Source organism: Myxocyprinus asiaticus, chromosome 20, assembly GCF_019703515.2.
Source record: "Myxocyprinus asiaticus isolate MX2 ecotype Aquarium Trade chromosome 20, UBuf_Myxa_2, whole genome shotgun sequence".
Lineage (NCBI taxonomy): Eukaryota > Metazoa > Chordata > Actinopteri > Cypriniformes > Catostomidae > Myxocyprinus > Myxocyprinus asiaticus.
The window spans coordinates 17,897,269-17,923,290 of record NC_059363.1 but is presented as its reverse complement, the minus strand read 5'-3'; the positions used below and the strand labels follow the sequence as shown (position 1 = coordinate 17,923,290).

General features: G+C 38.2%; 1 protein-coding gene across 4 annotated transcripts; it reads left to right on the top strand.

Annotated features, from left to right (window-relative positions):
- The first annotated feature begins 476 nt into the window (after positions 1 to 476).
- Positions 477 to 26,022, top strand: LOC127410799 (cytospin-A-like). Of its 4 annotated transcripts, none has more exons than XM_051646008.1 (12): positions 477 to 777; positions 2,145 to 2,207; positions 2,858 to 3,244; positions 3,578 to 3,651; positions 17,694 to 18,085; positions 21,910 to 21,994; positions 22,697 to 22,774; positions 22,901 to 22,974; positions 23,966 to 24,071; positions 24,325 to 24,441; positions 24,525 to 24,588; positions 25,000 to 26,022. In XM_051646008.1, the coding sequence occupies exons 2-12, from the start codon at positions 2,168 to 2,170 to the stop codon at positions 25,023 to 25,025; spliced, it is 1,443 nt and encodes a 480-aa protein (XP_051501968.1). In that variant the 5' UTR covers positions 477 to 777; positions 2,145 to 2,167; the 3' UTR covers positions 25,026 to 26,022. The 4 variants fall into 4 exon arrangements, with proteins under 4 accessions (XP_051501968.1, XP_051501966.1, XP_051501964.1 ...); XM_051646006.1 differs by having other exon boundaries at positions 479 to 777; positions 22,697 to 22,772; positions 22,941 to 22,974; positions 24,525 to 24,584; XM_051646004.1 differs by having other exon boundaries at positions 480 to 777; positions 24,525 to 24,584.

Here is a 26,022-nt window from a genome sequence, read left to right as displayed (position 1 = left end):
TATTGAAGGGTAGTACAGTTTATAGCACATAATAAAACTGAATGGACATGATTGTTCTGATACATTTATGAACATGATTAATCTCTTTTTTTAACTGTATTTTACATCAGTACAAGACGGTTTTATGAAGACCTGACAACATGTCTGCCAGAAAAACAAGAAAAAAATTTGCAAATATAGCAGTGATAAGTTTATATTTTTTTTTTTATGTAAGAACCTATATATAAAATGAGTGTTTGAATGAGATTTTATAGTAATAAGATTAATAAAAAATCACCAAAATTTCAGCTGTTTATTGCCTGTTTTTTTTTTTTTTTTTTTTTTTTTTAACTATTTATAACTTGGGGAATAAGCTCTCAACAACCTGATTTTAAATTCTGTTCAAGCCTCTAGGGTCAGGGTACAAGGGTCAGCATCAGCCCTGAGGATCATAAAATGAACTGACAGAGAGAGGCAGTATGAACTTCACTGTAAGGAAAGCAATTCAGTCATGTAGAGGGTGTTCACAGAAGTTGTTAAATGTGAAGAGCGTGTCCACTCCTTCAAAAGCAAGACAACGAGAAATGCTTTATGGTTCATGCTGTTACCGTCTCCGGTGTTGTTGTTCAGTCCTCATGAGGGGGCAAAAGGACAGTTTTTAGCTGGGCTGAATATACCCACATCCTAAAGTCTTCTCTTGATCTGCTCCCGTCTCGTGGAGAGGTCTGACTCCACCAGCTATCGACAACATGTACAACTTCCCACTCAATCCCGGGACCACCGAAGACCTTCAGTAAGGTTTGTAAACTTTAAAAACTGTCCGTTATTAATGTTTTGCTGATATAAAGCTGTTATGTAAGTTGAATTATCTGCGGTACCTTTACTCCGATAGTAATTATGGTCTGTCCATAGCCTACTGTCATTTCCTTATATATATAATTATCTTGGTTAAAAGTAATGTTTCCATCATAATATTCGGAGGGAGGCCACCTTTATTTGCGGTCCTTTAAACCGAGCTAATATATGTGAAATATTCTGAAAATCATTCATGAGCGCCGGAATAAACTTTTAATCTTGACGTGCGTATTTTTGGGCACGTTCCGTTCGTTTCCTAACTGTACTAATTTTATGAACTTTGAACTTTTGTAATACGTCTCTGTCTCTTTTACTTTTAGCATCATAACACCATGTTGTCTGCTTGCTCTGCTCATCACTCACACCACTTTGTTTATCGCTGTCCGCAGGCTTTTGCATTTCCATGCAAATTTAGCCACAAAACTAATTCAAAATGTCCCTGTGCACGCACTTCATCCCAGTTTACTACACAAACTGCATTGAAAGTACACTGGAGTGAACACAGTTCATTAAACCTTCGTTATAAACACTGAATTAAAGGAATATTCCGGGTTTAATACAAGTTAATCTCATTTGACAGCATTCTTGTTGATTACCACAAGAAAAAAAAAAAAAAAAAATCTTGGTTACAGTGAGGCTCTTACAATGGAAGTGAATGGGCCAATAAGTAAATGTTTATATACTGATTTTTTCAAAAGTATAGACACAAGATGTAAACAATATGTGTTAACATGATTTTAGTGTTATAAAATCACTTGCTAACCTTTTCTGTGTAAAGTTATACCCAATTTTACAACTAATTTTCCATAACAACTTAATGCCGTTAACCCTAATATGACAATAAAAAAACAGCAATTTGAGAAAAACTTTACAGCTTAAATAATACACACGCTTTAACAGAAGAAATAATGTAAGTGCTTTTATAAAATTATAAGCTTCACATTTCTGCCTTTAAACCCTCCAGAAACTGACCCCATTCACTTCCACTTTAAGTGCCTCACTGTAACCCCGATATTTTTATTTTATTTTATTTTTTTAAGAAAGGAGGGGTTTTAAATTAAAAAATGTTTTTGTGTTAATCAACATTATGCCACAAATGCTGTCTATTGAGCTAAACTTGTACTGAACACAGACTATTCCTTTATAAACAAAATTGGTTGCATTTCTCATAAGTTGAGACTGGTTTGCCCTACTAGTGAAGGAGAGGAAACTCTCTAATATTGGATAATGAGATGGACCAATGTGTATTTGAATGTGTTGGAGAAACAAAGAAATGAAGTTTGTGAAATTATTTTTTTTACATCCTCCAGAGGGAAACGAGATCTTCGGTAACATGGGGAATTACTCTGGGAAAGAGCGGCATGGATCTTCAGGTAAATAGTTTCTGTGAACACACACACACACGTATGCGTTGGTTGGTGTTTTATCGAGTGACCCCCAAGGCACAAAGACATACAGAGGAATTTTTCACAAGAGAAGAAAAATGTGTAGTCAGCAGAGAGAGATAAATAAGATACAAATTTATGGATAAATAGAAATAAAAAAAGGGGTTATGAGCAAAGTGTGATTTTCAAGCATGTGAAGCAAATATTGAGAAAGAAAAAAAGAAAGAACAGCAGGACAGAGATTGAGTGTGTGTATGTGAGGGAGAGAGAGAGAGAAACACAGAGAGAGGGAGGCATTATTGCACACTGTATTGTGTATTCTTCTCTGTTATTGGTGGTGTCCAGAGCTTTCGGTCTCACCAATTCAGCAAACATCTGCACAGAGCGACAACAAAAAGTACTTAATGATAAACACTCCTACACACACTCATAGGCAGGAGGCAACATTCAATTAAAACAGCCTCTACTTTGTATTCAGTAAAATCTAATTGTGAAAAACTTTAGTAAATTAATCATATTGTTGCCACTGTTGTCTTGGTGAAAAAAAAATAAAGTACAATTTCTGTGACAGGCTAATCTTCCTACATACGATATAGGCATCTGACAGTTCCAAGGTCTCAATATCTGTCTCTCTGTAGGCACCACATTGGACCCATTTGAAACACCTCCCAACTCACCTTATACCCACACTTCTACAACCTTGTCCCCAACCACCCAGCTGGCATCTGTTTCCAACAGCTCCTCTAAGACTGTAGCAAGCACAGCCACCCCTCAAACACCTCATGATACTCTCAGTCCATCACTGATCTCCACCAATCAGGATGAGCTGCTTGGGAACTGCAGGACAGGGCCCACAAATCATGTGCCTGAGAAGGGACTTAAGGTGACACGAGTAACTGCGCAGGTACCTCAACCCTCAGGTGTATGTTTGAAGGGTGACACAGGAGTGGATGCTAAATTGATACAGGAGTGTTTGATCACACTCGGGCTCAACAGTATTGAAGAGTCAACACACACACTAAATGGTATGTCTCAATCATATATCAAGAATAGTAAAAATATAATGTTCATTGTTAGTTTGTGATATCTAATCTAATGCATTTACTGATGTTAATAAATGGAACCTTACTGTAAGTGTTACCATAATTATTTATTGAACATTGGTGTCTTTTTCCATAGTACTGTTCCTTTCGCTTTATAAAAACCTTTATAAAAAGTTCTTTAAAGACATGCATTACAGTCATTTTATCACAGTGGTAAAATCTTAGTAACACATGTCCTCTAATGGCTTAGCTTGCAAATGCTTGTATTGTGTATGCTGTGGTAACGATTAAGAATCATCTGTGTGTGTTTGCCAGATCTGTTACAGTGTTTTCTGATGGAGAGAGAGAAGATAAAGGAGGAATTGAGAAGTTGTAAAGAAAAGATTCAGGTGATGCAAACTTTCTTCTTTTTGCTATCCATCAAGTCTCTCAAATGATTCTGCACATTCAACACAATCTCTTCCTACAGTGAATTTACTGTCTCAGGTACTCCAAGCCCATACCCTGACACATTTATAAGATCATTCTCACTTTCTCATGTATGTACAGTGTTTTTATTTGATTAGTGTTCAAAGGGGTCATGATATGCCTTTTTTATTATTTTAATATGTTCCCTGAGGTTCACTTATAATATTTATGAAGTTTTGTTGCTCAAAAATTAGACGGTATATTTGTAAAATATGATCATTTTCCACCCGCATTCTGATCCTCTGTCTGAAACACTCCGTTTTGTTGCTGCCTCTCTTGTAAGACTTGACAGTAAACACCCACTGTTATTATTAGCTCTCTGCTCTTGACTGACCTGCCCTCTCCTTGCCATCTCACTGCTCACAGCTACTGGGTAGGGCTACAAAATGATAAGGTAAATTAGGCTTTGATGTGTTATTGTGGAGGTGGTCAGATGCAAATGTCTTCCACAGTGTGACATCACAATGTGAAGGAAGTAGATGAGTTGTTTTGGCAGCTTGGTCTGAGGAGGAAGTTTTGAGTACTGAAACTTACAGTATGTTTTTATAGTACAGTGACCTCTTGTATGTTAAAAGATCAAGGAAAATTTGATTCCTCATGTCATGACCCCTTTAAGGGGAGAAAAGTGGCGACACCCAGATCTCACCAAATCCCTGACACAGAGCCCAAAGGCTAGAGCAATAGACATCTATGTATATTTTAAAGGAATAGTTCACCCAAAAATGAATATTCTGTCATAATTCACACACCTTCCTGTTGTTCCAAACCTGTATGACTTTCTTCTTTCACCGCTTAAAACAACTCATGTTCTCGCATGAACACGCGAGCCACTGTGAACAAGCTTCTCTAATAGCTTTAATGAACGAACAACAGACATCATGATTTTCATTGAAAAATGACATATTTCGGGTTGTTTCTCACCAACATCGTATAACTTCAGAAGACGTGGAATATGAAGCACAAGCCACATGGACAACTTTTATGGTGACTGGGTCCTTTTTTAAGTTTTAATGTGAGTCACTATCCACTGCCATTGTATAGAAAAGAGGGACCAAGGCAGTCATTAAAATTCTCAGTTAGTGTTCTACATAAGAAAGAAAGTCATATGGGTTTAGAACAATCTAAAGGGGGAGTAAATTATGACAGAATTTACATTTTTTGTTGTGTACAATTTCTTTAATGTCCTCCATCAGCGACATGTTAGCAGCATGATTATTTATTATTGACATGAGTGCTGTAGTGATGCATTCCTGGTGTGCAATGTGCTTATATTCCCTACTTTGAAGACAAGGAAAATGAAACAGGAAGTCATATTGTTCCCAGAGGTGCAGCTCAGGGTGGGTCTGATAACAGCCTGTCAATTTCAGCAAAGGCTTGTCGGAAATGCAATCCCACAAATCATTCTCTTCCTGTTTAAGTTGAGGAACTGACTTTGTGTGTGTATGTGTGTTTGTGTTTGTGTGTGCATGTGTTTGTGTTATCCTGCTGCTGATATTGGCCTTATCTAGTAATCTCAAGAAATCAGATCAAAAATGTCTTTTTTTAGACAAGAAATAAGAATAGAAAAACGGAGAGTGAGATGGATAAAGAGGAAGACAGTGCAGGAGCACAAACATGAAAATGTTTTCACTCCCATATTTTTCTGAATAGATAGTTTATGTGTACATGTACACTTGAGCGTGTGTGTGTTTGCATTTTCACTGATCTGTAGCATTAATATGAGAGAGAGAGACTGAAAGAGAAAGTTCATGTAAAGTTTATTTATATTGATAGCCATTGCATCTTTTTAACAATGTAACAATGCTTCGGTCACAAAGCAGCTTTACAGGGTGTCAAGCCTGAAGAAGTTGGAGAGTCAGAGACACAGATGGAAACAGGGAGTGACAGGGAGATATTGAGAGAGACAGTGAGGGGGATGTGGGGAATTCTGTTCAGCTCTTGCAAGAACAAAACTTTTTTGTTTGGCTGGTGTGACAGAGACAGTCAGCATGTAACAACTGACTAAACAACAGTGTGTGTGCATAATTGGCTAAGTTTAGGGACCATTTTGTCTTCAGGAGTGAGCTAAATCTGACAAAACCTCCTTTTAGGGACATCTGGGGTGTCTTCAATTGGACAAATTATTCATACTTTAAATAATGCTTTTGTTTTATTCTAAAATTTATTATTATATTATTGCTAAAAGGTGGATAAAATTAATGCACACAGAGGACAAGATAAATCATCATGGGTTTATTTGTGTGGGTTTGTATTCCATGGATGGTGGAGGGTCACTCCACCCGTAGCTTTTGTTTTACTCTTGTACATACACAAATGTAAGACGTTGGCGGATCAGTTCCAGATGGACTGTGCTGAATGCAGCAGTCACACACTGGCTTTGGGTTTGGCTGGAAAAGCTTTGCACAAAGTATTAGACCATTGTGTCAGACGTACATGCCTGTGACTGTGCTTTTTTGTGTGTGTAGTGTGATGTATGAGGTGTAGTGATTATGTAGTGTGTGTACATTGATATGTGTTTGAGGTGTTGTAAAGAATGTTGAAAGAGATTCAGATTTACCCCCACACAGACATACTGTACTGTAAGTACACTTTGCAAAGCCCCAAAATGAGTGACAACTTCTTATCATGTAAGATGGGTGTGGTACTTCTGTAGAATTCCCACTGAGCCAGTGAGCTGATGTCGAAAGCATCACCACTATCCATAGAGAGAGAGAGAGAGAGAGAGAGAGAGAAAGGGGTAGAGAGGTGGGGTCTTTTTCTGTTTTCTCTGGATGCCTGGAAAGCACTGAGTATGAACAGAGAGCAAGAGAGAGACAGAATTTCAATGACTTTAACAAGGTTGGCTAATTGCCAACATGTATTATTGCTGTTATGTGTTAATGCTTTTACAGTCAGCCTATCTTAGACCTTATTCATCATCTACTATATGAAGTGCATTTTAATTTGAGCTCTTTATTACATGCAGCTATATCTGAGCACCTTCCAAGACAAATGCTTGCTTTTAAGAAAAGTTTCATTTTGCATCATAAGGAAAAGCATGTCACATGAAAACCCCTCTCAGAAGTTATTCAAACAGTCTGTTTGTGTACATGCACTTTAAAATTTGATTTCAGTCAGACTATAATAATTATTTGTCTTTTTAAATAGTCATGACATGTAAATGCTTAAGTCTGACTGAATCGTACCAGACCTACTAAGAGACCTAGATTATGCAGTGGTAGCTTGGCATTGTCCAGCATGTAAACGCATTAATCGATTAAATGATAACTTATAATATTTTAAAGACAGACCTACTATGAGCTTCAAGGTTGTTTATCAATGGTATATACTGTACTCCAGTTGAAGCCATCAGTCCGTATTATTTTAACTTAAAAAAATAAATAAAAAAAAGTGTTTAATAGTGGGGTCCCTGGTGAATAATTACACTACCCATGATCTAGCAAGATCCACCAATTAGAGAACTGCGACAGACCAGCGGCGGCAAACAAGCTGTTTAAAACAGCAGTGACCACCCTCTCCCATGAAGCACTATGAATGATGATAACAAGTCACTCTTAAACTACTTTCTACAAACTATTATCTGAATATTTTTTTATATAAAAATGAATATATTGTTTCAAGACTTGTCAACAACTTAAAATCAATAGTTTTATATATTTCCATTATTTTTAATTTGATTATGCTATTCACTAGCTTCATGGGACTGCAGTTGATGTTGTAATGATAAGTCAACTGAGTTGAGATCCATGTGCAGCTTTAATCATGATAGACGTAGTAATACAGACAGGCAGGGGTTCAATCACCAGCAACAGTACTATCAAAGGAAATCCAGAGTGGTAGTAAATAAACAGGCAAGGGGTCAGGGCAAGCGGCAGACAATCACAGGTTATATCCAGGAAATCAAGGCAGTAATAGTAGGCAGGCAGCAGTGGGTTAAGACAGGGTAAACGGACCAGGATCATACACAGATAATACAAAAAACTCAGAGAATGCTTAGAAATGTCAGCCAGGGCAAAACAAGACTTCGCAATGACAGAGAGTGAGTGTGAGACTTAAATAGCTGAATAAATTGGAAACAGGTGAACAGGTAATCATTGCCAGGTACAGGGATTATGGGAAATGGAGTCCAGAGAGTTAAAGTCAGTCCCCAGCTGATGGAGCCCTCTGGTGGTGAGTGGGAGGAACAACAAAGGCGGGATTCATGACAGACATTGGGCTCTATTTTCATGACCGTGTTAGGCATAACGCAATGCAAAATGACCGTGCGCTACATCTTATCCATTTTTCGTGAGAGCGCTAATTCTAAGTGCAATTTTAATGCCAGTGCAAATGGGAGTGGGTGCTTGCGCTATCTGTGGGTGTATGCACACAAACTGTGTGTATTTTATGGTAATGAAGAGGTGCAAATCGCTATTTGCAATTTTCCTGAGAAATAGGTAATTGCGCTAAGCACATCTAATCTTGGAGAAAAGTCTAAAATCAGTTCCTGCATTTGCAGTTTGGGGATTCCACCAGCAGGTGATGTTAAAGAGCTATCAATCCCTTTTAAAACCATGATTTGTGTGTCAGTAGATCAATAATAATAATATTAACAAAATAATAAATATAATAGCCCCTTTCCAAAGCTCAATAAAGCTTTACAGAAATGAAACGTAACACATTAAACAGAGATACATATAACAAATAAACATTACAAAACAATGAACAATGGGAGAGCAGCAAAGTATTAAGCATCCCGGAACACCATCAAGACTGTCGTTGAGACAGGTCTATAGAGAACACATATATTGCGGTCCGGAGGCTGGAGGAAACAAAACATCCTCTAATATAGTAGTTAACTGGTAAACACCATAGCACTGAAACGATGGCAGACAAAACGGGATAGAGTTCACACAGCAAGGACATAGTTATTGTGCAAAAGGAAGTAAGCCACAAATGGTTCATATTTATATTATTCTAATCCATTACATACAGCCCATTTACGCTACCAAATTCTTCTGAATAAGCTGTCTTCATTTATATCGACATTGCTTGAAAGGGAGTGGGATATACTGTATAATAGGACGCAGACGGTGCAAGAACCAAAATTATAAGAGTTAAACTGCACTTGACCAAGCCCATTAGCGTTTTGCGTTTCGATTTTGCCAACCCACTTGTGCCTAGACTTAGCACACACTTGTACAAAAATATCTCATTTTTATGGCCATGACAACTGACTTTGCGCGTATGACGTATTGCATAGCACTCTTAAAATAGGGCCCCTAAAGTACACAGTCTTGTATTTTTGTCTTTTTTCTGTTTTTCAAATACTTTTTTTGCTTCAAATCAAAGCTTGTAATCTTGTAATTCACCATGGAGCTGGTTGGTTTGGTTCATGGCATAGAATGCTTTTATGTAGACTTTTATGTACATTAAATCCCAATGTACAAAATGAAGGGGAAAAACATTTCAGAAACCAAACGGCTGAAAAATTGGGCGGGTACTGTTGCGCTCTATTGGGCTCTTAATTTTGCTCGTGCTCCAAAAGACAGAAGTTATGCGGCGTGTATTTAACACTTAAATAGCTGACGTCTTTACATCAAGTACTGTATTAAATTATGCATTGTGTCATGGATACTTGGACAGACAGATGAACATTTTAGCTTTACTATGCTAAACGCACCATAGCTCAATTATAATGCACATGTAAACATACTGTCTCTTCTGAGAAAAAAAAAAAAAGAAAAAAAAAAAGGTTTTTGCCTGAAGTCTTTTATAGTATGTTTCTTATAATTAATATTGCAAGTGTTTAAAATTCCTTTTGTGGATTTCAAAGTACAGTAGAACATTCAAATAATTCAGAGTATCAGTAATACTGTTTATGTCAAACAAAGTGCAGTTGACAATTATTATAACAGGAATTCTTTTTCAATAACTACATAAATTAGCTTATTTTGTGAAAACACAGTTTTCTCTACCACAATGTGTAAACGTGCACATTATTATTAACATATTTTTGCATTTTCTCGAAGTTTCAAAATGTATGCAGTCAGCCAATGTGCCGTGTGATATACCAAAGTTTTGAAACTTTGAAAAGGTTGTAGTTACATTTCAGGTAATAGCGAAAAATAACCCCAACAGCCTCTGTTCCTGCATCAGATAGATCACCAGACCTGTGTGTGTGTGTTAGAAAGAGAGAGAGTATAGTTTTGTGTATTCTTGCTTTAATCAGCTCCAGATGGGTTCTGGAGGCCTTGAAGTGATGAAAAGGGTCCCTAAACTTTCCATGATCTCTCCTCCTACTCTAGTTCCATCCTCCCTTGGTGTTATTTGTTTAATTGCAGTCTTCCAGCTGTTCTTCTAACTCCTTGTACAGCTTTCTCACAGATTCTACATGGTTATTCTTTACCCCTTCATCATATTAACACTTAAGTCATTGCATTTTCCTCTTTTTGGCCTCTCTTTTCCTAAATTGATTTTCCTGCTAAGCATACTCACCTCATCCTGTCTGTTGTATGTTATTGTAAAGATTGCACCATAATGATTTACTCGCTCTGTTAACTTTAGTACAGTCAGTAGTTTGTGGTCCTTTGAGTAATTTTCCCACTCTTACTGAATCATGATGATGTTTCAGTCAGAGAGAAAGAGAAAGGAAAAGGAAGGGCATTTTAAAAGAGATGGAAAGAAAGATCAGTTTGTGCATATCTAACCTATCATGTATTTATGTGTACATGTAGAGTGGTTAGGTATTGTTTTATTCCAAAAATAAATCATTAAATGGTTTCTGCTATAAACGGCTTCTGAGGATTCCTAAGCTTCACTCTCCTTACTTGGGAGAAAATGTGAACTCCAAAACACCAGGAAGTCCAGGGTTTGAGACCCTGTCAGATTAATGATGATGCAAGGGTTCAGTTAAATGCAGACCAGTCTCACATAGCCAGACCTTTGACTAAATGGCATAAGGGATGGTCCAAATTGCAGCGTATTCTGTCCAAGAACCACCTACTTAGACAGTCAGAGCCGTCTGACTTACATGTAATATTAACAACCACAGTTTTCTTTGTTTTCAGTGGCAGCCAAAGATTTGTTTTATTAGTTGTGATTGTGAAATACAAGTTGCTGTGTGTGTGTTGATAAAGTGTTATCATGGAATCACGCTTGTATTTCTTGATATCGTCATGATTTTCTGTGTTATGCCTTACTGAGTATTGAGCAACCACAGCTGCAATCAGAGTAAGCACAGATTCCTGTGTGTTTGTGGATATGATACATCTCTGGACCACTGCATTTAAATACTAAAGGATATGTTTCATGCCTTTGCAGCAGCTCTTGTTACTGATCTTCCTGAGATGTGTAGTACTAGCTCACATTCCTGTGCAGATCAGTGCACAGTGGGGTTTAGTACATCTGTACAGTGCTGTTATTGTGAGTAGTGTGGTGAAGAGGTGTTTGTGTGTGTGAAGTTTAGTCGAAGCAGTGAGCAAACACAGTGAGGTGGACAGCAGCACTCTATGATCACTATAATGGTGAGATTCAAAACAAACCATCTGACCTCATAGGCTCACTATAATGAGTTATGACTATACACTCCACAGGAAAACATTCATTATATCCTCTGACTACTGCTCAGCTCTCATATGTCTTTCTACAAGAGATTCTGCATTTTATGTAAAGGAGTAAATAGTTTGACAGATGTGAGCAACATTTAATATAATATTATATAATATAATAGATCAAAATGTATATATATATATATATATATATATATATATATATATATATATATATATATATATATATATATATATACATATATACACTAAATAATCTTTTAAATGTATTTATATTTGTGTGTGTGTGTGTGTGTGTGTGTGTGTGTGTGTGTGTGTGTGTGTGTGTGTGTGTGTGTGTCAAAATTAGTAATAGTTTAAGACCCCTGAAGTAGCGGGGATGCCATGCGAGAAGCAGACGTATGAGACACGAGCTCTGCAAACTTTACTAGTTTTTAAATATTTTCATGTTATAATCTGGTGAGATTCGATACACCCAATTACATACTTACTCTTTGAGGTAAACATGGCAAAGAAGTCAAAATCCTCAGACTCTGGAGACATTAAAAGACACTTACATGTTCAAGCTGAGGCCTCTGGGGGGACTGCGAGACGGGGACTCGATTTGGATGGCACGTTGGTAGATGAAATTCAGCGTCAACTGTCCAACATGTCGGTGATGTTGACGAAGGTTGTTGGTGACTTGGAGGATCTCGCTGTAATATGTCGATCGATTATGGCGATGGAAACAAAATTCTCTGAGTTGTTTACAAAAGTGACAGAAGTTGAAAAACGAATCGATTATCTTGAGTCATCGGAAAGGGAATTATCCGCTAATCCGCCCGCGTCCAAAACAGATTTGGAATTAATTTTGGAAAAACTGGAATATTTTGAAAATATGAGCCGAAGGAATAACATACGAATTGTTGGAATTCCTGAGCATGAAGAGGGCAAAGATATGGTGGAATTCCTGGACGAGCTCTTCCCGAGTCTGCCCGCCATAACAGGCCACAAGCTGGAAATTGAGCGAGCTCACAGAGTCCCTGCTCGGAGATCTGCTGAGGCCCCGATCGATTTTGGCCAAATTTCTGAGATCATCCGATAAAGATCTCGTGTTGTGCCAGGCGAGGAGCAAAGGGAAGCTTTCTTGGAAGAAGCATAATATTTTCTTGTTCCCGGACTTTGCGAATTCGACAAGAGAGAAACGTGATCATTTCAAGGAATGTAAGAAACTCTTACATCAGAAAAAGATCTCGTTTGCTCTGATGTTTCCGGCCAAACTGAGAATAGAAACGAAGAATGGTCGCAAAGTATTTACATGTCCAAAACAGGCACTCTCCTTCATAAATACATTGGAGTAAGCCATTTGATGTTTCTTACATTAGTGGACTGACTCGTGGTTCAGTCACTCTATTATCTGAGGAAGCTGGGTGCCATTTTTGTTTCTTTTTGCGCTGGCTCCGCCTAGCGGCTGGAGTTTGTTTTGTGGCATGACTCCAAGAAACTTTTGCATTGAAGGAAGATCTTTTTTACACTGAAGTTTCCGGCCAGATTGAGAATGGACACTTTGGATGACCGCAAAAAATCTATATGCTCACATAAAGGATGTCTTTTATAAAGTTGATGGGCTGAGTAAGTTATGGTGTATTTTTCTTTTCTTTTTTTTTTTCTTTTTTTTTTTCCTGCCTCCGTGTTAGTTTGGCTCTTTATCATCCGAGGAACCAGGATGCCGGTTTTGTTTTTCGTGCTGGCTCCACCTAGCGGCTGGAGCTTGTTCTGTTGAATATCACTCCTTTGGAACAGCTGTGGATAAATCTGTTTGCCCTTGTGCTTATTCCTCCTGCTGGCTGAAGTCTGTTTTGTTGAGTATTTTTACGGGACATTGGAATGATTATGTCATCCGCTGAACTCATAACAGCTGGCTCACTGAACAATTGCTTGTCTGTCCGAGGAAACTGAATGGATTTATATCAGCTGGAGTTTATTTTGTGGAGGAACACACCTTCGAGGCGGTTCTGTGAATGAGTCTACATGTTTTTTCTGTTATTCTGCATGTTGGCTGGGGTCTGTTTTACAAAGTATTTTCTATTATGTAATTTTGCCTTACATAATTTGTATAGAAGCACCGGACTTGAGCAATCTGATGGCAAAGTTGTCGTGGGGGCTCTTGTAGGCGTACATGGACTCTTTGAGTTTTAAGGGATTGACGCCGGTTGGCGCTGTCGTGCGTAAGAAATATGATATAGCGTTTCTTCAAGAAACACACCTTTTCAAGCAGGAAGCTGAAAAATTTGGTAAGATATGGGGTGGACATGTTTTCTTTAGTGTTGGCTCAAGTAAGAGCAGGGGAGTCATTATATTGATAAATAAACATCTACAATTGAAATTTCTCAAACAGATTAAAGAAAAATTAAGAAGAGTCATTATTGTTTTAGCTGAAATTCAGGGGCAAAGGTTGATTTTGGCTAATATTTACGCACCTAATGCTGATGATCAGGGCTTTTTTATTGATCTTGAAGGGATGTTGCAAGCCGCTGGCACCCCTCATGATATAATATTGGGAGGAGACTTTAATCTTTTGATGGACTCAGTCCTTGATCACAGTGAAGCAAAAGTGTGTAAGCCTCCTAGAGCAACACTGACGCTTCACAGGATGTGTAAAAATCTTGGTCTTGCAGATATTTGGTGACTTTTGAACCCATCTGGTAGGGACTATACATTTTTTCATCAGTCCATAAGATTTATTCTAGAATAGTCCCTCATTTCATCTGTTGCGGAGTGCTCAATTGGAAACATTTTAGTCTCGGATCACGCCCTGGTGAGTTTGGAGATGTTGCCACATACGGAGAAAAAGTAATCATATAGTTGCCGCTTTAATGTATCCCTTTTGCAAAATCCTGATTTCCAACAAATGTTAAAGACCGAAATCAATGTTTATATGGAGACCAACTGGTCCTCAGTATCCTCTGTTGGCATGGCTTGGGAGGCACTTAAGGCAGTTCTTAGGGATCGGATCATACAGTATGCCTCATTCACCAAAAAATCCAAAGCACGAGAACTTGTGGAGTTGGAAGAGAATATTAAAAGTGCAGAGGCAAAGCTGAAGCGCAGAATGTCGTCTGATGGCCTCAGAGAATTGACTAGATTGAAAAACAGATATAATGCTATTTTGTCACGGAAAGTGGAGTTTTGGTTATTCAGAGCAAGACAGTCATACTTTGAGTCAGGGGACAAAGCAGGGAAGCTTTTGGCTAGATGTATAAAGCAGAGAGAGTCTTTTTCTACTATTCCCTCAGTGAAATCTGCTGGTGGTGAAATATTTACCTCGGCCAATGATATTAATAATGCTTTTAAAGAATTCTATATTGATCTTTATAGTTCTACGTCTTCGTCTACTGATGAAGATATTAGAAACTTTGTGGAACCATTCAAACTTCCTAAACTGACGACTGAGCAAAGAAATTGTCTTGATTCTGAGATAACCTTGGAGGAACTTGACGAGGTAATTAAGGCCTTACCTACAGGCAAATCTCTGGGTCCAGATGGTTTTGCTGCTGAATTTTTTTAGATCTTATGCTACAGAACTGGCTCCACTTTTGTTAGAAGTTTATACAGAATCATTAAAGAACGGAAAGCTTCCTCCAACCATGACACAAGCCCGGATCAGTCTGATTCTTAAAAAGGACAAAGATCTGTGTGTGTGTGTAAAAGTTACCGACCAATTTCCCTGATCCAGCTAGATGTAAAAATGTTGTCCAAAATTTTGGCTAATCGTTTAAGTAAGGTTATGACATCTCTTATACATATAGATCAGATGGGGTTTATTCGGGGCCGCAGCTCTTCTGATAACATCAGGCGTTTCATTAATATCATGTGGTCAGTAGCAAATGATCAGTCTCCGGTCGCTGCCATTTCACTTGACGCCGAAAAGGCATTTGATATGGTAGAATGGGATTATCTTTTTAAGATTTTAGAACTCTAGGGGTTCGGGAGTACATTCATTGGTTGGATTAAGTTACTTTGTAGACACCCTGTTGCAGCGGTACAAACAAATTGACTAATTTCAGATTATTTTACTCTGGATAGGGGCACTTGGCAGGGTTGCCCTCTTTCCCCATTATTGTTCTGTCTTGCCCTGGAACCATTAGCAGCTGCGATAAGAAAGGAGGATGATTTTCCAGGGATGCAGGTGGGAGGTATGACGCATAAGCTTCTGCTTTACGCAGATGATATTTTATTATTCGTCTCCGACCCCACTAGATCTATGCCTGCCCTCCAAAGAATTATTAATCCCTTTTCCAAGTTCTCAGGATACAAAGTCCGACCCCAATAGATCTATGCCTGCCCTCCAAAGAATTATTAATCCCTTTTCCAAGTTCTCAGGATACAAAGTCATTTGGTCTAAATCCGAAGCTTTGGCTCTGACAGCATACTGTCCAGTAGCGGCTTTCCAGCCGGGAGCCTTTCAGTGGCCCAAACAGGGCATTAAGTATTTGGGTATTTTATTCCCAGCAAATTTGTCTGATTTAGTTACAGTTAATTTTGGCCCTTTAATAAAAAGGTTTTCGAGCGATGTGGACAGATGGGCTTCATTACATTTATCGATGATTGGGAAGATTAATGTTATTAAAATGAATTGTATTCCAAAATTCAACTACTTGCTACAGTCTCTCCCTGTAGATGTTCCCCTCTCTTATTTTAAGCAATTTGATAGCATAGCGAAGTCCTTCATTTGGATTGGAAAATGTCCCAGACTACATTCCAACAAATTACATAGGCTGATTGACAAATGTGGGTTAGGCTTACCCAAGATTTTGTTTTATTATTACGCGTTCGGTCTCAGGCATTTGGCTCATTGGTTGCTTCGACCTAAAAGAGCCCTTCCCTGGTTTTCTATTGAACAGGAAGTCCTTGCCCCTATTTCACCATTGCAAAGTCTTTCTATTAAACTAACCAGAGAAGTTAAGTCACACCCCGTTATTTCACATTTGCACATGATTTGGACAAGAGTGGCCAGAGTATTTAATTCGGACGTTTATTTAAATGTTGCCTCAAGCATATGGCTGAATCCAAAATTATGTATCAATAAGTCTCCTTCCTGTTGGTCAGAGTGGATTGTGAGAGGGGTTGTTACACTCGGCGACCTGTATGAGAATGGAGTGTTGAGATCTTTTGAGAATATGGGTCATCATTTTGGGATTCCCAGATCTCAGTTTTATAGGTATTTACAGCTGCACCACATGCTCTGTACTATTTTTGGGAGTAGCACACACCCCCCTAAAGCGGCAGATGCTTTGGGAGAGGTGATTACTGCTTTTGGAAAAGGTCATGAGGCATCAGTGTATTACTCTCTACTGGTTCGGAGTCTGGGGATGGAGCTTTAGCTTCTATCAAGAGATTATGGGAAAAAGATTTGAATTTGGTATTGGAGGAAGAAGTGTGGACTAGGATTCTAAAAAATGTCAAGTCTGCATCTAGAGATGCAAGGGTTCACCTTATGCAATTAAAATTCCACATAGATTTTACTGGACCCCCTCTTGGTCTTAAAGACACACCCAACTGCTGGCGTTGTCAATCAGAAGTTGGAGACACAACTCATGCCTTTTGGGTGTGTTAAGATTCAAGATTTTTGGATGAAGGTGCAGAGCTATTTGTTTGACGTTTTGGGCACTCAAGTTTTGCTTTGCCCCAGACTTTGTATTTTGGGTGGCAGAGCTGTCATAAATTTGGGGGACAAATTTATAAAAAATTGGGTTTTAACAGGTGTTATGATTGGCAGACAAGTCATTTTAAGGGGTTGGAAGTCCGACGGAGCGCCATCATTTCTAGAGTGGTGTACAGAGATGGGGAGGGTGGCAGCGTTTGAAGAAGGGGTATCTAGAGGATTGGGTAATTTGGACTTGTTTATGGGAAATTGGGGCAAATATTTGGCATTTTTGGAGGGCTCTCAGGGAGGGACAGTGGAGAGAGAGATGTAGAGGTTATGTGTGTGAATAATTATATTTTATTAATTATTTTATTTTTTAATATATGTTTTTGTGTGTCTATAATTATGTGGGACCACTGGGATGTTGTTTTGGGAAGGATTGGGGGGGGCGGGGGGGGGGGGGTAGTAATAGAGGGGGTTAAGTATTGATTCTGTTTGTATATGTTCTTGCTTGTATGTGTTAATATAGGAATAAATAAAAAATGTTAATAGAAAAAAAAAACAAAAAAAAAAAAAAGACCCCTGAAGTAAAGACAATAAAATAAAAAATAAAAATTATGAAGAAATAAACAGATCATCTTTGGTATCTGTGAACAATGGTGTTCAAGTTGCCAAGCAGCATGTAAATACATGAATGACATATAACTTATCCACAAGATGATCATCACACTCATCAGTATGTTTTCACTCTTTATTTTTCTCATTCTCTTCCTCCTTCCTTCTGTAGGTAGAACGTGAGGAGTGGCAGCAATTCCAGGCTGACCTGAAGGTGGCACTAGTGGTTTCAGACAGACTGAGGGCAGAGGCAGAGGAAGAGCTAAGTGCTCTCAGAGAAGCTAGGCAGGACTGGGACAGTAAACTAGCTAATGCCTTGCAGGGACGAAGACAATTCGAAGGTCAGTTGAAAAGCCTCAAAGTTGAGTTGGAGCAGAGCAAACAGAAATTGAAGGAGGTCACAGGCAGCCACCAGGGGAAGCCACAACTCAGCGGCCTAGAGAGAGGGGGAGAAATCAGTAAAGTGGAGGGATATGAGAAGAACATTGGCCCAGCTGAGAAATGGAGAGATGAGATGAAAGGAAAAAGAGAACTGCGCATCTCTAGTACTACAGAGAGGTCAAGGTGAGTACCGCCCAAGTTATAGTATGTCAGTGGAGCAACAGCAATTTCCCCTCCCCACTTCAAAGGGTTTTTTAATCACTCCACTCCAGCTCCACTCCAGGATTTCCATTTCCTGCTCCCCCCCAAAAAAGGATGGAATCACATTTGAGGCCCTGTGTCTCCATCCATTTCATTAGAATTATCTATTTATGGATGCCATGCGAAGGGCAGACGTATGAGAGACAGCTCTGCGCACTTTGCTAATTTTTTTTAATAATTTTCATGATATAATCTGGTGAAATTCGATACACCCAGTTACACATTTGCTGTTTGAGGTAAACATGGCAAAGAAGTAAAAATCATCAGACTCTGGAGACATTAAAAGACACTTACAGGTTCAAGATGAAAGCCCAGACAGGCCTGTGGACCGGGGCTCGATTTGGATGGCGCGGCGGGAGAAGAAATCTAGCGTCAACTGTCCAACATGTCGGTGATGTTGAGGAAGGTACCTGGAGGATCTCGCTGTAATACGTCGATCGATTACGGCGATGGAAAATAAATTATCTGAGTTACTCACAAGAGTGACAGATGTTGAGAGACGAATCGATTATTTGGAGTCATCAGAGAGGGAATTATCCACTAATCCGCCCGCGACCAAAATTGATTTGGAACGTGTTCTTGAAAAGCTTGAAGATTTTGAGAATAGAAGCCACAGGAATAACGTTCCAATTGTGGGAATTCCTGAGCATGAGGAGGACAGAGATATAGTGAAATTCCTAGACAAGCTTTTCCCGAGTCTGCTCAACATAACAGGCCATAAACTAGAAATCGAGCGAGCTCACAGAGTCCCGGCTCGCAGATCTGCTGAGGGAGAAACGCCCCGATCAATCCTGGCCAAATTTTTTAGATCATCCGATAAAGATCTCGTGTTGCGCCAGGCGAGGAGCAAAGGAAAACTTTTTTTGTAGAATCACAATATTTTCTTGTTTCCGGACTTTGCGAACTCAACAAGAGTGAAACACGATCGGTTCAAGGAATGCAAGAAACTCTTACATCAGCGGAAGATTGAGAATAAACACCAAGAACGGCTGTAAAGTATTTACATGTCCCAATCAGGCAATGTCTTTTATAGAAACAATGGGTGAGTAACCATTGGGTGTTTCTCTTGTGAGTGGATTGACTCATTATACATACTCTGGCTTTCGGAGGAAGCTGGGCGCCATTTTTGTTTTTTTTTGCGTTGGCTCCGCCAAGCAGTTGGAGTTTGTTTTGTGGATTAACACTTTTCCTTAAAGAAACTTTTGCATTGACGGAAGATCACGTTTACAATGAAGTTCCCGGCCAGATTAAGAATAGACACTACAGATGACCACAAAATATCTACATGCCCACACAAAGATGTATTTTATAAAGTTGGCGGACTGTGTAAGTCATGGGATATGCTTTTATGCGGCCTCTGAGTAAATTTAATCTTGACCAACCGAGGAACTGGGATGCGTGTTTCGTTTCCTTTTGTGTTGGTTCCGCCTAGCGGTTGGAGTTTGTTTTGTTAAATAACATTACTTCGGGACAGTTATGGATGAATCTGTCTGTTCCTTGTGCTTATGCCTCCTGTTGGCTGGAGTATGATTTGTGGAGTATTTTCGTGAGACGTTGGAATGATTACGTCATCTGCTACACTCATCAGCTGGCTCACTGAAGATTCGTTTGTCTGACCGAGGAAACTGAACGGCTTTATATTGGCTGGAATTTGTTTTGTGAAAGAACACACCTTCGAGACAGTTCTGTGAATGAGTCTACACATTCTCTGGTTTTATTCTGCCTATTGGCTGGGGTGTTTTACAAAATATTTGATGTTATGTAATTTTGCCTAACAAATTTGTGAGGAAAAATTGAGCAATCCGATGGCAAAGTTGTCGCGGGGGCTCTCGTAGGCGTACGTGAACTCTTTGAGTTTAGAGGGATTGACGCCTGTTGGCGATTTCGTGTGTGGGGTTAATGCGCACGTTTTTCTTTTTTATGTTTGTTTTGTTCAGGGGGAAGTTCAGGTTTTTATTGTTGCATTAATGTTGAAACATGGTCTTCATAATTTTGTTTTTGGCACACAATTTATTTTTTTTATTATATCAAAATGTCAGATGTTAATATGAGTGTACTATCTCTTTCCACATGGAATGTGAATGGGTTGGGGCACCCCATAAAAAGAAGGAAGGTTATTTATTTTCTTAAACGTAAGAAATATGATATAGTGTTTCTTCAAGAAACGCATCTTTCCCCGCAAGAAGCTGAAAATTTGGGAAGGTATGGGGTGGACATGTTTTCTTTAGTGCTGGCTCAAGTAAGAGCAGGGGAGTCATTACATTGGTAAATAAACATTTACAATTCAAATGTCTCAAACAGATTAAAGATAAATTAGGGAGAGTCATTATTGTTTTAGCAGAAATTCAGGGGCAATGTCTGATTTTGGCTAATATTTACACACCTAACGCTGATGATCAGGGCTTTTTTATAGATCTTCAAGGGATCCTGCAAATCGCTGGCACCCCTCATGATATAATATTGGGAGGAGACTTTAATCTTTTGATGGATTCAGTCCTTGATCACAGTGAAGCAAAAGTGTGTAAGCCCCCTAGAGCAACACTGACGCTTCGCAGGATGTGTAAAAATCTTGGTCTTACAGATATTTAGAGACTTTTGAACCCATCTGGTAGGGACTATAAATTTTTTTCATCAGTCCATAAGATTTATTCTAGAATAGATTTTTATTTTATTTTTTGATATCCAAGTCCCTCATTTCATCTGTTGTTGATTGCTCAATTGGAAACATTTTAGTCTCGGATCACGCCCTGGTGAGTTTAGAGGTGTTGCCACATATAGAGAAAAAAAAGGGATCCTTAATGTATCCCTTTTGCAAAATCCTGATTTCCAACAAATGTTAAAGACTGAAATCATTGTTTACATGGAGACCAACTGGTCCTCAGTATCCTCTGTGGGCGTGGCTTGGGAGGCACTTAAGGCGGTTCTTAGGGGTCCGGATCATACAGTATACCTCATTCATCAAAAAAATCCAAAGCACGAGAACTCGTGGAGTTGGAAGGAAATATTAAAAGTGGTGGGCAGACAGGTTACCCTTAGAGGATGGAAGTCAGCTGGAGCCCCCTCGTTTCGTGAGTGGTGCGAGGAGATGGGCAGGGTGGCAGCTTGGGAAGAGTTGTCATATAGAAGGATAGGCAACATGGATACGTTCATCAGGAGGTGGGGCAGCTATTTGGCCTTTTTGGAGGGCTCTCGGGGAGGGACAGTGGAGGGAGACGTGTTGTTCTAAATGTGTATGTTGTAGCCTTTTTGTTTTTGAACATATACTTTTTAAAAATGTATTTCTAAAAATGTTCTTCTGTTTTATTATCTGTTTGTGTGTCTTTGTCAATTGTATTTGACCACTGGGGTATCTGTTTGTGTTGGGTGGTGGGGTGGGGTGGGGTGGTTAATGTTCAGGAGGAAGGGTTGTAAATAATATGTGATTCCAAATATTCTGTTATTTTTTATTATTATTATTATTTTATATATATATATATATATATATATATATATATATATATATATATATATAATTATATTATATGGAATCAGTAAAAACTTTTAATAACAAAAAGAATTAGCTATTTATTGTGGTGTATATATTGTCCCACGGGGATTAATAAAGTTCTAATAATAAAAATAATAATATCTGATTTGTCTGAAGAAGAACATTGTTTAATGATTCTGAATGATTAATTGTTTTCAGCCCACAGTCTGTCAGTCTGTCCCCCTGTATTACATTCATGGATCATTCCATTATTTTGCAGGAGTCTATGCAGGCTGCCCTCAGATTACCCTGATGTTGTTATAAATGGTACCTCCCAGCTCTCAATTACTGTGACAACAGAATCTGTGAGTATTGTAAAATACACACATACACAACACACACACACACACACGCACACATATATATATATATATATATATATATATAGTATTGTATATACACTGTATATGTATATATTTATATTTTTCACAAAAACATTTGTCTTAAAATGTTTATTTTATATATTCTGCAAGATTTCAACATTCCCTTTGCAAATAGAAATTAACAAAAGAAGAACAAAGAGCCCTAAAACAGATGGTATGGTCTCCACAGAGCCCAGATTTCAACATCATTGAGTCAGTCTGGGATTACATGAGGAGACAGAAGCAATTAACACAGTCTAAATAGATAGAAGAACTGTGGCAAGTTCTCCAAGAAGCTTGAAACATCTTGTTTGCCAACAAAAAAAGAAAAACTGTGTCTAGGTGTACCTAGAAAAATTGGTGCTGTTTTGAAGGCAAAGGTTGTCACACCAAATATTGATTTAGCTTTTTTATGTTTATTAGACTTTGTATGATGTTATTGACAAAAGAAAACTATTTATGGCATTATTTTTGATGGCATTCTCATTATGCAACATTTTCACAAGTGCCTTAAATCTTTTGAACAATACTGTGTATATAAATAGATATATACGGTATATTCCTTATTCTGACCTAATTAGGTATTATTAACACATCTGTAATGTTTAACAGTTTAAATCAGATAATAGTGTTTATTAATTTCAGCATCATCAGAATAAGACTCAGCCAAGTTTGAGCGGAAGTGCAGACCAACAGAACAACATGAAGAATTCCATCAAAGGTGTGCGAGCACGGTTTTCATTTACACAATATCTAGTTGACTGGATTTCATGGTATTTTTTTTTTTCCTTTGCTAACATACCTCAAACAGACATTAATTATTTATTCTGTGTGCATGTTTGTACATGTCCAAAAGAGAATTCACTCCTACAAACATGCAACTCTTCAGTAATAGATGTGCCAAACAAGATTAACAGGACAAGGTAATTTTTATTTTATTTTAATTAACCCTGGGTTAAACAATATTTCACAACAGCAATTTTTGAAGGGAGTTAAACCTGCATTTAATCCTGGTTAATGTAGTCCTGTTCCAAAGTACAGTAGACCGAACCAAATGGCGGTACCAAAGATATATACAGTGTGAAACAATGCAGTGTTGGAATGTAATGGACTACAAATAATCTGGATTATGTGATCAGATTACAAAAATCAAGTACTTGTACCCAGTTAGATTACATGACATTTAAAAAATGCACAATCATATTACAGTTTTTTTTTTTAGATTACAAGATTACATATCAATTTCATTACCTCTCAGTCTTGATTTTCAAAGAAACACCAGGGATTGATAAATAGCAAACTGCTGTTTGATTTCATGATTACTAATGTTTAATGAAAGGAGTGTAAATTGGCACCTACTACACTTCATCAAAACATGCAATAAGTAATTCAAAGGTAATCCAATTAGATTATTTAAAGATTATGCCTAAATTAGATTATGATTTTTTTTTTTTTTTTGTAATTTGTAATCAGTACCAGATTACATTGTAGAAGTAATCTAACGAACACTGATAATGGAGAGCTGTTTAACAACAGACAACCAGTCATAAATTTTCTTAATGCTTGCTTATTAAATATTCATGCATTTTTCACAGTTTTCACACACAAAACTTTAATGCGCTATGTTTAGTTTTAGCACCAGATGGAAACACACTGTGTGCTGTACTTGTCCAGTAAATGTTATTAACCCTTTCAATGTGCAAATAAGAATGCTAACCCATGGTTTACAAATGTAAAGTGTGAAATCTCAAAACCTGACTACCCAGGATTATGTTTAAAATGGCTTAACAATTTCAAGTGTGAAAAAGTCGTTCTTGAGCAATACTGTAATGCTGTCAAAAGAGAAAGACATGGCATGTTTTCTTTTGGCAATTCTCCTCTTTCATCTCCCTCATCCCTCTCCTTTCACATCAGGACACAGGATGATTTCCAATCAGGACTCAGGTTACTGAGACCTCATGGCGGCTCCAGGCGGAACTCCTTGCTCCGCTGGTGCCAGGGCAGAACTCAAGGATACAAGGTACTGAACAGAATGGAACTAAATAGGTGAATATTTAGACATTGTAATCACCTACATACCCCGCACTGAAAAACAGCTTCATGCCACTGTCCTTTAACTTACGTCAAGACCCAAGGTCACTTTAGATTTAGATTCATTTTCAGGCTGCAAATTTAGTTGAAGTGCCCTGAAATGAGAGTTGCGTGATTGATGTGGAATATCTGCTTGTCTCTCTCCCACTCTGCTGTCTCCTTGCTTCCTTTCTGTCTTGCAGAATATTGAAATTACTAATTTCAGCAGTAGCTGGGTGGATGGTTTGGCCTTTTGTGCAATCTATCACAGTTACCTCCCCTCTCACATACCATACAACACACTCAGTCCCGAAAACAAGGTAACACCACCAGACGCACACATGGTTAAACAGATGTATCTACAGAAAAGTTTTAATGATATTGATGATGATTTTATCCTCAGAAAGAGAACCTTGCTCTAGCATTCCGGACTGGAGAGAGCTTTGGAATCGCTACATCACTAGTGGGTGATTGCTTAAGTTGTTTCAGAGCAATTGTAGTTTATTTTACTAACTCCAGTCCTGTAATTACCCCATCCTGATTCAGCCAGCATACTAATCACCTAGTGTATGATTAATTAGTTCTATCTTGAAGCAAAAACTTTCTCTCAGATAGTTACAAGTGATTTCAGGATATGATTTTACATGAGAATGAGAAACATGACTGGTCAGATATGAAAATTACTAAATGTAATTGGCTTGACAAAAGAAGGACTAAAACATGAATGATTGGATATCAAATTGACTCAGACATGATTTGCTGTACATGAGAATGACATATGATTGGCCAGATATAAAATTGACTAAAATATTATGCAAACATGGCTAAAATTTTTGTAAATGTTTATTTCTCACTAATGTTTCACTGTGGTTCCTTAGACGGTGGGAGAGATGTTGAAAGATGATGCACCGGACTGGCACAGAGTTCTGGAGTATGTAGAGAGCATCTACCGCCACTTTGAGATGTGAGACTCTAAAGTATATACAGTATAACAGAACTTGATCATATGCAGTGAATAGAACAAGTGTTCCAGGGCCCCAAAGGGCTGCGCACGACACAACTACAGCAGTACCTCCATCTACGCATAGCGGAGGAGCCAGAAATGGGCCGGAAAGTTACCTGTTGTTGTCTTTAACTGTTGGTCTGGGATCTGATTTTTTAAAACAGCAAAGCAATTTTTTAAACAGGTTTGTGTTTGAGACTCTTGTCCAGTTAATGAAGGAAAATCTTTGTGTCTATGTGAAGGAAGATTTGGAGTTTGATGAGGAGTGCCCATTATCGTCAGATTTGTGGCTGTTTCATTTTGTTGTTGCTGCACTCTGCCCTCTGTTGGTTCTTATGTGGAATGGCAGGTTCTATTGTCAGTCTCTCCTGCTTCTTTTTCATTGAGATTATTGTGCTCGATGATGATCAGACTTGGTCTGCAGTGTACATTTCCAAAAGAAATCACTACTTCTGTTTGTGTGCAATGTTTTTTTTTTTTTTTTTCTGTATGATCAAAGCGCTCTGTAAATACAAACAATTACTTCTGAGCAAGGAACACAGTCAGGACTGATTCATCCAGCAGCTGGAATATCATCTTGTTTTGTTTTCTTGAGCCCTCAAACCATCAGTTATACTCAGAAACCAAAGAGTTTCATAAGCATGTTTATCACTTACTGACAATACTTGTTAAAGTACCACCAGTGTGATTCCAAAGACAAACTAGTATTGATGAATAAATATTTTTGTTTATACTGTTTTGTTCCAATGTTTTTCTTTTCATTTATTCAAGCATGTGCATGTAATTTTTGCATGTGGATGTGTCAATTACAAGGGTATTATGCGATAAATGTGGTTTATGAGGACATTTCTAGTGTCCCCATAATTCAAATCACTTAAAATAAAAACATACTAAACGA

What these genes read in the sequence shown, in the direction of transcription:
- LOC127410799 (XM_051646004.1), top strand. Translation starts at nt 2,168, where the DNA reads ATGGGGAATTACTCTGGGAAAGAGCGGCATGGATCTTCAG. An exon ending in AGAGCGGCATGGATCTTCAG is followed by an intron (nt 2,208 to 2,857) that starts GTAAATAGTTTC and finishes GTCTCTCTGTAG; the next exon opens with GCACCACATTGGACCCATTT. An exon ending in AACAAGATTAACAGGACAAG is followed by an intron (nt 22,975 to 23,965) that starts GTAATTTTTATT and finishes CTTTCACATCAG; the next exon opens with GACACAGGATGATTTCCAAT.